We start from the raw sequence: 16,919 nt of genomic DNA on the forward strand, positions 1-16,919 counted from the left end.
ATTAGATCGCAAGCATAGGTTAAATAAAAGGAGTGCATAGGTGGAAGAAAAGGAGCGGCATAGATTAAATAGGCAATTAAATAGTTGGAAGAAAAGGAGCAGCATAGATTAAATAGGTTGAAGAAAAGCTTTAGGGGGACCTTTTGTGAACCTAAAATGTCCCTTAATGCTTTAATTATACTTTTAAAATTGCATTCAAAATTGATTCAAATATTATAAAAAATTAGTAGCATTAGCAATAGATCCAAAATACAAACTTGATGTAGATGAACTACTACTACCCACGGATCAATTCCTGTTTAAGAATTATTCCTTTGTTTTCTTAGGAGAAGTCCCAAATGGTGACAGAAAATGCATCTAAAAGTTCAAAATATGGCAAATGAACCACCAACAAAGCTAATCAGCAAGGTGAAGATTGTTCTTAGCGCACTAGAAGCTCCCCAAAATGCTGATTTTACTTATCAGTAAGTTCCTTAACTGAGTTGACTGAAAATGCACCCAAAAGTGCAAAATATGGGTTGTCCTTGCACAATACTGCCTGAGACACATTTAAAACAGCAAGAAGAGATCTCTAGACCAAAAATGGTAAATATAGCATATGAACCACCAACAGAGTTAATCAATAGGGTGAAGATTATTCTCAATGCAATAGAAGCTTCCCAAAATGCTGATTTCTATCTCTGTTTTGCAAAATACAGCAAGTTTCCCAACTAAGTGGACTGAAAATGCCCAAAAATGGTAAACATAGCAAATGAACCACCAACAAAGCTAATCGGCAGGGTGAAGATTATAGAAGCTCCCCAAAATGCTAATATTTATCACTGTTTTGCAAAAACAGCAAGTTCCCTAATTGAGTGGATTCCCTAACTGAGTGGACTGAAAATGGACCCAAAAGTGTAAAATATAGCAAATAAACCACAAATAGAGCTAATCCGCAGGGTGAAGGTTGTTCTCAACACAAAAGAAGCTCCCAAAATGCTGATTTTAATCACTTTAGCAAATAAGAACAAGTTCCCTAACTGAGTGGACTGAAAATGCACCCAAAAGTGCAAAATATGGGCTGTCCTTGCACTATTTTGCCTGAGATACGTCCATAATAGCAAGGAGAGATCTCCAAACCAAAAATGGCAAATATAGCAAATGAACCATCAACATAGCTAATCAGTACTGTGAAGATTGTTCTCAATGCAATAGAAGCTCCCCTATCAGTCTTTTGAAAAAAACAGCGAGTTCCCTCACTCAATGGACTGAACAATGTCAAAAAATGGTAAATATAGCAAATGAACCATTAATAGAGCTAATCAGTATGGTGAAGATTGTTCTCAACGCAATAGAAGCTCCCCAAAATGCTGATTTTAATCACTGTTTTGCAAAAAACAGCAAGCTCCCTACTTAAGTGGGCTGAAAATGCCCAAAAAAGGTAAATATAGCAAATGAACCACCAACAGAGCTAATCAAGGGCGAAGGTTGTTCTCACTGCAATAGAAGCTCCCCAAAATGCTGATTTCTATCATGGTTTTGCAAAAAAAACAAGTTCCCTAATTGCGTGGGCTGAAAATGCACCCAAAAATATGGGCTGTCCTTGCACAATACTTCTTGTGAGGCATGTCGAAAACGGCAAGGAGAGATGTCTAGACCAAAAATGGTAAATATAGCAAATGAACCACCAAAAGAGCTAATCAACAGGGTGAAGATTGTTCTCAACACAATAGAAGCTCCCAAAATGCTGATTTTTATCACTCTTTTGGCAAAAACAGCAAGTTCCCTAACCCAGTGGATTGGCTATCCCAAACATGGTAAATATAGCAAATGAATCAACAGGGTATAATATTGTTATCAATGCGATAGAAGCTCCCCAAAATGCTTATTTTTATCACCGTTTTGCAAAAAAACAGCAAGCTCCCTATCTAAGTGAACTGAAAATGCACCAAAAAGTGCAAAATATGGGTGTCCTTGCACAATACTGTCTGAGACACGTTCAAAACAGCAAGGAGAGAGATTTAGAAGCCCCAAAACAGTCCTAAGAGTAAATACCTTCAAAACAACAAAATAGTCTTGAAAAATGCCTCAAAATGTGTGCTCAGCCTTCCAAAACAACTGCTGAGACTGGAAATTAGTGGGAAATAGGTTGCCCTGCTTCCAAACAACTCCAGAGGGGCACAAAATAGGTCGCCTTGCTGAAGATTGAGCTCCGGGGGAGAGAGAAACGAGTTTTGGAGCTAAAAACCAGCAGAACTGATATATCTGTAGGTGACAAAAAGCCTTGGAAGCTTGCACAACCTACTCATCCTACGAATGCCATGGGAAAGTGGCAACAACCAATCACGTCCTAAGAGAACCTTAAACGGGACTCCAAAAATGTACTTCTTGGGATGTAATGCTGGCTTGGGTAAAACCATTCCTTAATGGTGAGCTCCAAAAATCCGTTCTTGGTTTGCTACTGATCAATCTCATGATTTTCTAAAATACTTCTTCTTTTATTTTCAAAGGTTTAGGAGGTAATGAAAGATGAGATCGCAATCCAAGGAGATTAAAAAATGTCATCGAGTAGTTGCATCTAAAATTTGTGTGCCTCATTTTGATTAAAGATGAATGTTGTGAATAAAATAGTAGAAGGAGATGATGCAAAAGATGGCTAGAGAGCTGCATCCCATTAAGCCTACCCACGCTTGCCCACTTCTGTAAGTTCTCTAGATGCTAGCTGAGATAAAACACGACCTGGTTGCTGCAAGTGTGCTTGATGAAATCAAAGTTCTTCGTGACTAAATGAAACTAGAGGGCGTGGGAGGCGTGAGGGGGAACCTGGCTGTGATACCAAATATTGGAAATGGAAGTGAGAGAACGTGAGAGAACGGAGCTGAAGCAAGCTGGAATGAAATTGAAGCAACTCTAATGAACTAGAAAGCTAGGGTAGTCATAGAGACAAATCCCTAGAATGAACCCTAACTTGGGTCAAAAGTCGTGTGGTGACTAAATCACCCACAAACTCAACCTCTGAGTGAGGTTAGGGGTTAAAAACCTTAATAAAGGGAAAAGGTACCCCTAGCCTCTTGTTACATAACATTGGCCATTGCCGTAGGAAATATAAATATTTCTAATAGTTAGATGAATCTAACAAGAATGCATCTGAATTTATGCTATTAGCAAGGAGAATCTAACAAGAATGCATCTGTATTTATGCTATTAGCATAAAAGCTTCCAGAAACATAATTTTGTAGGATCCTCATCAAAGACTCACTAGTATTCAAATAGAGTAATCCTATATGCAATTCTTATGGGAACCCTGAGCATCATGCACGTGAATGCTAGGAGGTATATGATGTCAAAGTAAAAGGTGAAGCTAATTGTGCGACCCTGAAAGGTAGTGAGACATCACAACAATTATGAATTTCTTGCAGGTTTAAAAAAAAGGTGGATGAGAGCTGTGTAGGTAGTCTATTTGCAAGCATGAACATGCAAAGACCATCTGAAGCTTCTCGAGATCCATAGAGGTAGTCCAAGATCTAAGACTCGTAGATTGCAGGAAGGTGAAGAAGACAAAGACATTGAAAACTCTCAGGATCTCTATATGCAACAAATCAAGGGCAAGTGTTGGACTGTTATCTTTGTACCTTCTTTGCTGATGTAATTATACATAAGACTTCAAGAGCCAAAGGTCATTTACACATCATTTTAACGATTTTTATCAGCAAGTGTTGGACCTTTGTCTTTGTACCTTCTTTGCTAATGTAATTATACTTAGACTTAAAGAGTCAAAGGTCATTTACACGCACATTGTGAAGTCTGTAGCTGTGCATCTCTCTTTACTTAAATAAAACCTGTATTCATACCACAACCTTGCCTTGGCATAGAGTTACAGACGAATAGTACTTTGTCGACTTTAAAACTCCTTCAGTATGCATGCGTAGAGATATGGAAACTAACCCGCATTGTCTTTAGAGCTGCCCCACAGTACATATGATAATTCCTCTAGCTTGTTGCTAGGACATAGCACGACTTCAGTTGGGGGATGGCCGCCTAGCTTTCTGAGGGGTGTCACGCCTCCTCGATCGATCCAGCCTCTCCAATGTACAAAGTTCCAAGGTCAGTGGGTCTTACGGATAGAGGCACATGATGCGACGCCTTATGCTTGATAGTGTCCTGTGCCCTCACTAGAGGATAACTCATGGGAGGCAGTGTCGAGCATCATGCTTGGAACATTTGGGTTACCTGCTGCAGTTTTGTGATGGGAGGCCATTAGGTTCCGTGGGAAGCCACCATAGTTGCCATATGGCAAGATATAATCTATACCATGCGCACCATTTGGGAGCGTGGGACTCGAATGGCCGTTGAGAGGTGGGCATATTTCTGCAAGGCATGGCGTTCAAGTGGCTTAGGTATGCACAGAGTGAGGCATTTGCTGGATGTAGAGTCCTCTACATTGGTTGCTAGCCCCTGTTTCAAAGATTCCCTAGGCGTGTAGGGTACTCTGAAAACAGGCTGGTTGGACAACCCGTTCTCTAGCATTTCTTCCTCGATCTGCAACCCATGGTTGACTGATTTGTAGGGTTGGTTTTTCAAGCATAAATAGAAAGTTTTTTTCGCGGGAAAAAAAAACTCAGGCACTATGTTTGCTTCAAATGTTCTTCATAAATAATTGTGTCCCAAGACATCGGGGTTATACTACCATGTTTTTTGTGAAGTATGCTCTTTGTATGTCCCAATGAGAAAAGTTTCTCGTCTAGTGCTTAATGTTTGCAACAAATTCATCACAAGCATAAAGCAAATTGATTTTTTTACGCATGTGCATATCAGTCATGCCAAAATGTCTCCATAATCGTAATTGAGATTCTTATAAGAGGCTATCATGTAAGCAGATGGTTCTGACTTTTGATTGGTGCAGTGAAGGAAGTTCACTGTTGGATGCTAATTCCGGTGGGAACATGCAGGCAAGAAATGTTTTTCCCCCTAATTGTGCAGTTATTGATGCTTCTGTGTGATTCTTGCTAGCTTGTGAAAGACTTTGCAATTTCAGGAATATCTAAGTACCACACTCAGGTTTTTGGCCTTGGCGCCACGTGTGATAGTGCCCATGCATGGGCATTTCAATCTTTGGCCTGTGCATATGCTTTGCAACTACATAAGGTGAGAGTGCATTTAAGTAGTCTCTTTCTCTCTCTCTTATTTGTTGGGATGATGTAAAATGTTGAATTTGAAATGCTGATTACAGGCATCGGCAGGCTAGGGAGACACAAATTCTCGAATCCATTGAAAACGGGGCACAAACAGCCTTTGATATAGTCTCTCAAGCTTATGCGGAGACTCCTCCCACAATGTGGACGACAGCTCTTTCCAATGTGAAGCTACATGTTGACCATTTGAGCCAGCTCCAAAAACTTCCACCGGTAAGTATGTTGTCTTGTAGATCATTTCAATTTAAAATCATTGGCATTTTTGCTACAACTTAACCCGTTTGGCAGGGCTTTCCAATGGATCGTTTCAGGAGAAGTTGTGGATGTGCGTTTTTCCTTGGTTGTCTTCCGAGGGTTGTGGCGCATTCTTTACCAAGGAGTTGGAAGTCATATTTAGGTAACAATTTTATCAGGAATTTGTCACTAGCTGTGTTTATGGGTTCAATCTGCTATGTATGTATAAGAAAAAAACTTTGAATCTAGCATTTCAAATGTTAATAGAATGGTTTTTCTCCTAATACTTAAGACTTCAAATAAGATATTTTGAAATGCACCAACTTTAACAATAAGGAAAGTACTTTTATTGTGTGGTGTTGGTGGAGTTTATTGAACACCTATATCGAAATCTTCAAATTGATAGAACTTTTCCTTTATATATTGTGAAATAAATCTTTTCAAAATTATGTGTTCCTATCAAATACAATGGTTTTAGAAACACATTAATATTTCTCCGACATGGAATTCGTGAATCTATGACTAATTTCATGTCCATGTTGATTACAAGGGAACTATGTTAATAAAGTCCATTGCTATGATTTTTAATGGAGCCAATGGATGAAATAAGCCTTGGCTCCTTGTATAGCCATATGAGAGTTTGTGGCGAGTAACGTATTTAATAAGAAATTCATATATATCACATCACATTTGTGCCCAATGAAACTAAATTTTAAGGTGTGTTGAGCTTAGTACAAGATTGTGACTTTCTTCTATGATCTTCTCCAACATGCTTGTCGTAATGCAAAGCTAATGTTGCATCCATCAAAAATTATATCTGACATAAAAAATTTATGTCCTCCATTACAAATGCTTTTTAATCTTATGAAAGGTTGGATAAATCATTGATAGATCTCTTAGGCTTTCGAATCTTCATAATATCTTGAATTAATAGTATTCAATTATCCTCTCCTAGATGACGTAGTAGCCACATCATTCTCCTTACTAGCAATATTTTGAATTTGGAAATCGAATGCTGAAAATTTACCCATCCCATACCTTCTCTAAAATCAAATTACATGGAGACTCGTTAGTACAAGTAGCAGTTGCTTGAGGCTCCATATTTCTCTACAAAGTTTCAAATAGGTACCCCTAGATTGAAAAATAGGCACTTAATTAATGTGTAGGGAAGGGCGGGGAGTGTAAAAAATTAACATAAGCCTTATTCCAATTAACGTAAGAGCGAGGGAGTGTAAAAAATTAAGTCCTCGTGAAGATTTGAGAGAAGGGTATGAGCTTTTAGAAAGTTTTGTTGGCTCTATAAAGAGCAACCCAAGCTGAAGAGAGGAGAAGGGTGATGGGATATCTCAAGGTGTATGCTCCAGGCACACCTTAGTTTCTATGTGTGTGTGCTAGAGGCATAGTTAGGTGCCCATAAGCACTGTTAGGTGGTGGTAGAAGCCACATAGGATGATTGAGAGAATCTAGGAGCAGATTGAGGAGATGATTGTGAAGCTCAGAGGTCATCAGTGATGTCAATGATCATGTAAGAGGTGCCTACTTAAGGACCTCACCTTTCTTCATTCCATAAGCAAGAATTCTTAGTTTGTGTTTACTCTATGCTTTCCTTTCAGTTTACCAACATGGTATCAGAGCACTTTGATCCTCCTTGAGTCCACTTGTGCCACATCATCTTCTTCTCCTCCATTTTCTTCTTCTTCATCTTCTCCATTTCTTCCCCTTCTTCCCAAATCTTGCTAAAGCTTGTTCTCCCTCAGTTCTCCGCCATTCTCCAAGCCCTTCCTGCTGGAGATACCCCTCGTTTGGGCGAACTTCCACCTGCAAGCAATTCTCCACCATTCTCCAAGCCCTTCCTGCTGGAGATACCCCTCGTTTGGGCGAACTTCCACCTGCAAGCAATTGAAAAAAAGAACGTCTCTGCTGGCTGCCATTCTTCAAACAGCGCATTTTTTCGTCATTCTTATGTTGCAAAATACTCCTTGCCTGCTGTACCATTGCTCGAGCCCTCTTAGGAGTAGATGAGCGACCGCAAGACGAACATTTTGAGTCACTTTGCAGCCCATTTGGTTCAGTAACAAAGGCGAAAACGTCAAAACACAGGTTCAGTCTGCAACAACTTCCTCGGGCAATATCGCGCGCCATTTCACCTAACCTCTGTGCTGGATATTCTTTGGTATATGAGCTTTCTTTTGCTTCAGAAAGCCCTCTTTTCTTTGCTTTGAAGAGTGAGATACAAGCTCTCCAAGTTCAGGCCTTTGTTTTGGACAGTTTTGACAAGGTTGTGAGTGTGATGCTACATTAGATACTACTTTAGCATTTCTGAGGTTTTAAAGTTTTGAAAAGCATCAGTACAACTATGTGGCTACAACTTTCTTTTAAGTTGCTATACGTGGATTTGCTTGGAATACTTTCATTTAGTCACCTCTATGAAGCATGCAAGTGAAAACATCATTGATTTGTAGTATGGATTTTGGTTGCTACTCTAAATGCTTGTATTTTGAAGCTCTTCAACTCTTTCTAGCCTTGTAAGAGAGTAGACACTACCCACTCTGGGTTAGACCCTCTCATGGCTACCATCTTGAATATGGATAAGTTCAATGGTAAGGGCTTTCACACATGGCATATGAAGGTTAAGTCTGCATTGATGAGGGAAAACCTCTGGGGGCTTGTCAAACCAGCTTCAACTTCTTCTTCAACAACCTCCAATGCTGGAGAATCCTCAGCTCTGACACGCCCGGCAAGAGATCCTGCTAGAGAGGAGAGAGCCTATGGCATCATTGCTCTTGTCTTAGGAGATGACTATATTCATCACATCTCTAATTTGGAGTCTCCTTCTGAAGCTTGGCAGAAGCTTGATATTTTTTTTGGTGCTAGCTCTCACATCTCAAAATTGTCACTTAAGATTGCTTTCTTCGAATTAAAGATGGCTAGTGGCACTCCTTTGGCTACCCATGTCAATTACATGTGGAGTCTCATGACTCAACTTGCTTCTATCAACTCTCCTATCACTACAGATGATGCAATGGCGGTGTTGCTCAAGAGTATGCCTGAAAATTATGATCATGTTGTTACCACTTTGAAAAATCTTCCTAATCCTAATCTTAAAGGTCTTATCTCTGCTCTTCAAGAAGAAGAAAGGCACATGGAACTCCGGAAAGGCAATGACACAGCCTATGCCATAAAAATCTAGAAGGGCAAGTTTTCACCTTGCAATCATTGTGGGAAGACTAATCACCTCTCAAGAGATTGCTTTAAGATCAATCCATGCAAACACTGTGGCAAAAACAATCATCATGAAAAGTTTTATAGAGCAAAAAAGGAAGCAACTTCAAAGTCAGAAACTGCCAATCTACTTGCAGTTGATGTGCCTCCACAAGATGAGGCATCCTATGAAGATTATGCTATTTGAATCATCTCCATGTATGCTCCAGATCTCTCTTTTTTTTTTGAGTCAAGGTACTCAGCCTGGATAGTCCTCCAAAATGAATGAAATAAACTATTGTGTGTTTTGTAAACACCTCTGGTCACCATATGATGTAGGCCACATGTAGGCCACGTGTATGTGTTTTTTCTCCATGGTACCTCCTGCAGACATTGTGTGCATGTACATGCAGGGGAGATAACCATTGGAAGGTCTTTTGTATCCCTTTTGTTTACTTCACACCCTTGGGAACCCCTTGCTAGCATGAGAACCTAGCCATAGATTTATTCTTGACCACCATGAGATGGCATGAGAAACTATGAGACTAGATGTATCCTTGACATAGCATGAGGCATTCCCTTGAGGGGGGGTATGATGGGATATCTCAAGGTGTATGCCCCAGGCACACCTTGGTTTCTATGTGTGTGTACTAGAGGCACAGTTAGGTGTCCATAAGCACGGTTAGGTGGTAGTAGAAGCCACTTAGGATGATTGAGAGAATCTAGGAGCAGATTTAGGAGATGATTGTGAAGCTCAAAGGTCATCAGTGATGTCAATGATCGTGTAAGAGGCGCCTACTTAAGGGCCTCACCTTTCTTCATTCCATAAGCAAGAATTCTCAGTTTGTGTTCACTCCATGCTTTCCTTTCAGTTTACCAACAAAGGGGGGATGTCAAGGCCTCCCAAAGGAAGAATAGGAGGGGGGGGGAGAGGAGGGGAGGGAGAGGGAGAGGGAGAGGGAGGTTAGAGTGGAGAGAGGGTGTGCAGGGAGGAAGAAGATGAGAGGAGGCGAGGGAGGGAGATGTGCAGGAGTGGGGGAGATGTGCAGGAGTGGAAGAAGAAGTTGAGAGGCGCTTGAATGGAGGGAGAGACGCAGACGCGGGGGTGGAAGAGGCACAGACACGGACATTAATTAAAGGATCAGGATAGGTTAATTGATGGTAGGAGGTGGGCGATGAGTAACTAACTAATAGAAATGAGAGGGGGAGTGAATAGGCGTAGTTTCAAATAGATATAAATTTTTTTATTTAACTCTCATATCTCATTTTGAAATCCAAGGGAATGAGAATTTAGTTCAATTGGTATAAGATATTCTTTATAATTAAAAAAAGATATATTTCAAATGCTTCAACCCTCAAATGTTGGATATCTTTGTCCATAAAATTCTAATTAATAGAATCCAATTCTACTCTCCTAGATGACACATTGGCTACATCATTCTCTTCACTAGCAATATTTTGAATTTGGAAATTTAATGCATTACCCATCCCATATGCTTGAATAGAGGGAGAGACGCAGACGCGGGAGTGGGAGAGGCACAGACACGGGCATTAATTTAAGGATCATGATAGGTTAATTGATGGTAGGAGGTGGGCAATGAGTAAGTAACTAATAGAAATGAGAGGGAGAGTGAATAGGCATAGTGTCAAATAGACATAAATTTTTTTATTTAACTCTCATATGTCATTTTGAAATCCAAGGGAATGAGAATTTAGTTCAATTGGTATAAGATATTCTTTATAATTAAAAAAAGATATCTTATATTTCAAATGCTTCAACCCTCAAATGTTGGATATCCTTTGTCCATAAAATTCTAATTACTAGAATCCAATTCTACTCTCCTAGATGACACAGTGGCTACATCATTCTCTTCACTAGCAATATTTTGAATTTGGAAATTGAATGCATTACCCATCCCATATGCTTTTCTTGGATAAGCGGCTTCCACATCAAATACCAAACTCTCTAATTATATGCATGTAGAATGAATTTAAGACCCCAAGATATTGCTTCTAGTACTTGAGAGCATGAATAAATGCCAAAACTTGTTTTCATAAATGTCATAATCTAGTTCAGCTAGTTGAAGTCTATTGCTCTTGTATGCAACTACCTCTCAATCTTGCATTAGGTTTCCACCTATGCATCCTCTACTCGCATAAGTCTTAGGGCCAAGAAATTTGATTTCACTTGGGAGAAGTTCATATTCTTTGCATTGATGTAGTGCTTATTCTCTTTAAGAAGTTTCGACACCATTTGCAAATGGTCTTTATGATCTTCTATTTTTGCTAAACATAATAATATCATGGCGAAATGTACCCACAAACTTTTGTTAAGGGTGAAAGATTATTCCCATCAAAGGATTGAATGTTAGTGCACATGATTTATCCAAACAAGACTATGAGATATTCATACAACCCTGTGAAGTAGGAATTCTTTTTTGTAATCGTGTGGAGAAATTTGTATGTAATAATAACCAATATTCAAATCAATGGGGTTGAAATAGAAGCTGCTCCCAATGGATCTAAGATACAATCAATTCTTGAAATTAGGGATTGATTCTTGATTGTGATCTTGTTTAACATAGGTAAGAAAAACCCATGCATTAAGGAACATCTCACTTCAAAGTTAATAGAACAAGAGAACAAAGTGGTGAACTACTTGAACTTGTGAGACCATGCGCCCCAAAGCTCCTAGACTTGCCTCTTGCTAACTTTACTAGCTTGATATGGTGGTCTATTAGGTGGGTAGAGAATTAAATCAATGTTGGTTGGTGTAGTGGTAAAGATCTTGGCAATTCATTCACAAAACAATGTGAAGATCATCTTGGAAACTTATGCCTATCCTTGGAAAGCTAGTCCTCATTCCACCTTTGTTTGCTTGAATTAGATTAAAATGCAATGCACCTTTCATAACTTTGGAAATGTGGATATGAATTATCATTGGGAATGAGGCTCTTGGAAACTCCCTCTTTTAGATTGATCTCTTGCCTTCTTGCTTCACTTTAATAAACTTATTAAGGAAATCATACGATGGCCACAATTTGTAGTGCCATGGTTGCTCAAGCAAGGTATCCACTCCGTCCAATGCCCCATAAGAAAATTAATGTGTTCAAGATAACCATATGTATGAACTTGTAGCTTCTTAACCATTGTTTCCACTTTCACTTCTTTCGAATCCTTGAAAGCTCCCTTTGCACATTAGTCTCTTATTTAGAAGTTCCCATGATGCCTAGTGTTGTCATTGGAACTATGGAAAAGAAATAGGGTTGGATCTCCAACCATACGCCAAGATTTTAGCAAAGCATCTCAAGGATCATCCCCACATTCTTGCAATTGAATTGCACTGGCTTTAATTGCCTTTCTACTTACCTTGTTGGGGCGTCCATATTTATCTTCCTATAGAAGCATTTTAGGAACTTATTAGCACCATCCATCACATTAGATACAAAGAGCTATATCTTGAAAAGGTCCAGCTCTACCCACTTTCACAACTATCTTGAGGGTCTTTTAGCTTGCTATTTTTAGTGGTTATTTCTCCTAGAGAGATTTCTTTCTCCCTTAAGTAGGTCCTCATCCCATACCAAAGCATCTATTGACCTTACACTTTGCCTTATCGTTGAGTGCCGGGTTATCAAATATGTCTAGCTCTTGGAGCAAATGCTTGCAAATTCCATGCATAAATTTATTGCATACTCATCTTGATCTTTATTTGCAAAAGCTTTAACCATGAGAATCGCCTCTTCAACATATTCTCCAACCATCCCTCCTTGCATTATTGGAACATATGCCATTTATACAACACACCTTTCATGAAATCCCATGGTAGGAATTGTTTCTAAAATGTTAGCTTGAGTTCTAAGCCATCATTACAAAATGATATGTTGCAATTCCATCACCAGATGCCATAGAGCCATTGAATCATCAAGGAAGAGGGTGGCAAAGTTGATCTGTTCTCACTTGGCTGGATGGTCCCTTGCAAAATAAGTATCGAACTACTACATCCAAGATATCAGTACCTTTAGCTTGTGTTCACTTCAATACTTCAAGGACTTATACATTTCTCCCAACTTCATCTTTCTTAAATAGTAACAATGGTTTGAATAATCATCTGAAGAAGTTGGATTATAAGAAGAAAATTGTGTTATTGTTGCTTCTTTGCTCATGCTTCTCACGTTGCATCTCTTCCACTTCATCTAGAACATGGTTGTCCTGAAAGACATCCTCATCTCTTCCACTTCATCTAGGGCATGATCCCCTCAAAGACCTCCTTGTCTCCATCTTGAGTCATCGACTTTTGTGGTAACGTCTTCTTGGCCATAGCATCATGCATGGCCTCATCCATCTCCTCTAAGTCATAATGTGACTACAAAAATGTAACAACAAATCAATCAGACACCACAACCAACCTAGGAGAAATTGTCAAGGGAAAAATGAGATTACTAGACATCAACTTGAGGCTTTCATAACTATGTTTGAGTCTTGTAGATTAGCATAAGCCCAATCAATATTCAATTAATTTTTCTACAGATTAAATTCGCATTACTCATTCATCACAACATTACTACATCATGACTATAGAGGTCCATAGAGTTCAATCCGGTGGGGTATGAACAAGGTCATGTTCTCTCACTAGGATTGGTTTCCCAATCTTGCAAAATTTCTATATTTTACCCACAAAAAGAGAGACAAGAATTATGACTCTTCAATAGAACTTTTAAGACCCTAACTGAGCCTTAACTCCAAAGAATTTGGCAGATACAACTAAAATAGTTTGGTATCCAAGATTCATTTACAATGCTTCGCAATACTTTTAATAGCATTAACTCCAAAGAATTTGGCAGATACAACTAAAATAGTTTGGTATCCAAGATTCATTTACAATGCTTTGCAATACTTTCAATAGAGTGGTCCTAAAGGGGGGTTCCCAAAGGCATCTGAAGCTTCTCTAAATATCCATAGAGAATGTTAAGACAAAGAGCATCAATGATGATGAGAGCCTTCCTCTCAGTTGCAATAAGTTGCATGTAAGGATAGAATAGATTTAGAACATCCAAAAGTGAAGTTATTCTACATCCGTACAAGCCTAAATCTTATATAGAGTAGCAACCCCCCTAAACTCTTGAAAATCAAAGATTGAATGAGGAAGTAAGTTAGAATAGGTACCAGAGGATAAATCATAGCAAAAGAGTTGACTAGAAGCTCACAATAAAAAGTAGAGATTTCTTGAATAGACAAGGCTCAAATTACTTAGTTTTGGCTATCATAGGGTGCCTTTTGCCAACAATTGAGCACACAAAATCAAGAAATACTCCAAAATAACTTTTAAGGGCAAATAAGCAATGATTTGGTAAAGTATGTAGAGGTTTGGCCTTTTGGAAAGAAATCACAATTTTCTAAATGGCTAGGTTAGGAATAGATTGAACTAGAGATGAAGCAAGATAACTACCCAATCGTAAGAGTTGTCATTATTTTTATTTGAGGGATATAGAATACTATAGAGAGTGCACATTAAAGTAGATTGTGATTTGGAGCAATAGACAAGAAGATATGGCAAAAATTATGAATCATAATTCAAGTGCACTTACAAATTGGCCTGAAAAAGCAACTACTAGGGTGATCTTGACCTAGAATAGCTTTAGGCTTTTAAAGAATTTCCATGACCCCTCTGCTCTCAATTTATTTTTATGGATTTTAGAAGCCAATTTTAGGGTTGGTTGGATTTAACCTAAACACTCGTAATCAATCCAATGCCTGCACATGACTTGCATACACGTACATCAAATTTTGACCAAAGTGTGGTGTCTAATGGTTATGCCTAGAGTAGATTATTCTTGGCCTTAATTATTTAGGAGGCCATACGTAAGCCATGTATGGAAAATTCTTACACTTCGCAAATCATAGTACCATGATTACTTCTTGGCCTTAATTATTTAGGAGGCCATAAGTACTAAGCTTACCATGTATGGAAAATTCTTATGTTTGGCAAATCATAATAACATGATTTGGTTTTTTTTCGCTTTAAGATTTGTATTTGAATCCATATATCCCATTGCATGAGCATAATGCATATGCATTAAATGTAGACCATTTGTGCATAGACATAACAAAATAGAGTTGTATATAGTAAGCAACATTGTAGATGAAATCAGTCATAATTGTACATATATATAATCTAATGCTATGAAATAATGTGTTATATCAATACTATTCAGAAAATTATAAATGATACAATGGGAAACATAATACAATGCTATGAAATAATGTGTTATATCAATATGATTATAAACAGTACAATGGGAAAACTTGTAAGTGCAAAATGATCATTGCACTAACATTTAGAGAATTAAAATGGTTGTAATCAAACTCATAGTCTACAAAAAGCTCATCAGCTAGAAATCTCAAAATGGATAACCATGCACATATTGCCACCATTTTTTATGTGCAAGGTAGTATCTCTACTATTTATCAAAAGAACCAAAAAAATATTATAGTTACTTGACTCAGGCTATTACAATCATAAACCTTGAAAGGGAGTGTAACATCTTATACATGCTATCAAAGAGATTTACTTCTTTGCATTCTTTGCACTCTTTATGCCTCTCTTGCTTGTCTCGGCTTTTCCCTTGCCTATCTTCTTCTTCTCTTCCTTTTGCTTCATAGACCCAAGTATTTCTCAAGGTATGTGTGTCCCTTTCTTTTAAACATGGCTTGCATACTCACAATATCCTCTTAAATCTCTCGATAGGCTTATCTTGATCTGAGATTTCCATGTCAATGCCTTTCATGCTACAAGGAGCAATCAATGTCAACTAAGCCTTTTATAATCTTGTAGTGGACCTAGAGATTTCCTAGTATGTTGTTAAAGCCTATTTGGTGGGGGCCATTGGAAACCCATATGTACTTGTGAGATTGCATAACAATGCTATGAAATGAGCTAATTCGTTATTTCAATATCATACAAAACAGAAAGAGGGGGGCAGATGTGTCTCTTTAACACTTAAGTACATTCCAAAGTATCATAGTGCATAATGATGTCTATGAATTAAATCTACATGTACAAGAGAGAAGATTGATATGAGCATATGTAGCCTTTATATCACTTAGCCTAATCTCATATCCATCTCCTCACATGCATCTTGGAACATTCTATGTCATAGTTAATATGAGCACAATAACCTCACTATCCTCACTGATTAGCAGAAGCTCATCCTCGAGAAACTTTTATATGAGCATCTTCAAATTGTCCAAAAATGGAATTAACTAGCTCAAAATGAACAACCTCATTTACTAAGCTTGGCCAATGATCCCAAATAGAACAATCAAAGTAAGAAAGTATTCTTGCAAATAAATAAATATTCTTATTTCTCAAATAATAAAGCTCAACGATCATTTTGACCATGTCCAATACCTTTTCTTGTTGATGTTGTAGCATCACCTTCTTTGTCTTCTTGGACATTCTTATCTTTGCACTTTCCAAGTAAGTCTTGATTTCCATCAAACACTTGGAATTATGAGTTGATTTTAATATGCCCACCCCCATCGAGAAAATGTTATCGATGCCAACCTGTTCTTCTATTCTAATTCAATTTTAATATTCCCACCCCCCATTGAGAAAAAGTTCATTGATGTGACCCAATTTTTCTATTCATACGTTTAGGCACAATTGGAAGATTTGCAACAAGACAAAGGTAGGTCCCTGTATACAAAGCAGTTTAATAGCTTTGCTCCTTATGAAAAGCTACCTTTTTTATTTGCATAGTATCTAGCTTATTTGTTGATTTTTCCTTTGAAGTTTGTACTTATAATGAAGACTCCAGATATGGGGCTTGAGAAAAACCAATTCAAAGCAAGGTGAAAGATAACAAGGTACTCAATGTTAGGTTTAAGGACCCATACGACATGGCAATAGTTTTCCTGGTTGGATTGGAATGGAATAGAATAACCATTAGTTCTTTCTAGGTGCTTATGTAAGGGGATTGAACTCGTTTGTGGGAGGTGCTTGTTGTGGTGAGGCTCATGATGTCTTTGTTGCATGAACTTCAAGAAGCAAGTCAAATCCCCCCATCTTTGTTGAAGAAGCATCAAGCAGTGATCACGAGAAAAGAAACGATTATGACCAAGGCAAATATCACAATAAGGTGGCGCTAATGGTGAACAAAAATGTCCATCCCCTAGCTCGTATTATTGGCCTATTTTTTTTTCCTCCTTTTAGATTCTCAGAATGCTTGAAACTGCCTCAAGCCAGGCATCAGAGGTTGATGTCTCCGAAGAAAAGGAAAATATCCAAGCTCTATTGATATCTTTCTACACTAC

The 16,919-nt window shown here is 38.3% G+C and overlaps 1 protein-coding gene across 4 annotated transcripts in view; it reads left to right on the top strand.

Moving 5' to 3' along the window:
* LOC147903091 (Metallo-hydrolase/oxidoreductase superfamily protein) overlaps positions 1-5,849 on the top strand; it is a 176,508-nt gene extending 170,659 nt beyond the window's left edge. Inside the window, exons 8-11 of one of the 4 annotated variants that reach the window (XM_087373312.1) lie at positions 4,883-4,928; positions 5,015-5,124; positions 5,210-5,384; positions 5,460-5,849. In XM_087373312.1, the coding sequence (XP_087229438.1) occupies positions 4,883-4,928; positions 5,015-5,124; positions 5,210-5,384; positions 5,460-5,648 (520 nt within the window). In that variant the 3' untranslated portion in view covers positions 5,649-5,849. The remainder of the gene's footprint in view (positions 1-4,882; positions 4,929-5,014; positions 5,125-5,209; positions 5,385-5,459) is intronic. The other 3 variants (XM_087373313.1, XM_087373311.1, XM_087373314.1) reach the window with 3 other exon arrangements.
* The last annotated feature ends 11,070 nt before the right edge of the window (positions 5,850-16,919 follow it).

The sequence above is a fragment of the Dipteris shenzhenensis genome, chromosome 4, assembly GCF_047967505.1.
Source record: "Dipteris shenzhenensis isolate YYH24624 ecotype China chromosome 4, Dip_SZ_1.0, whole genome shotgun sequence".
Classification (NCBI taxonomy): domain Eukaryota; kingdom Viridiplantae; phylum Streptophyta; class Polypodiopsida; order Gleicheniales; family Dipteridaceae; genus Dipteris; species Dipteris shenzhenensis.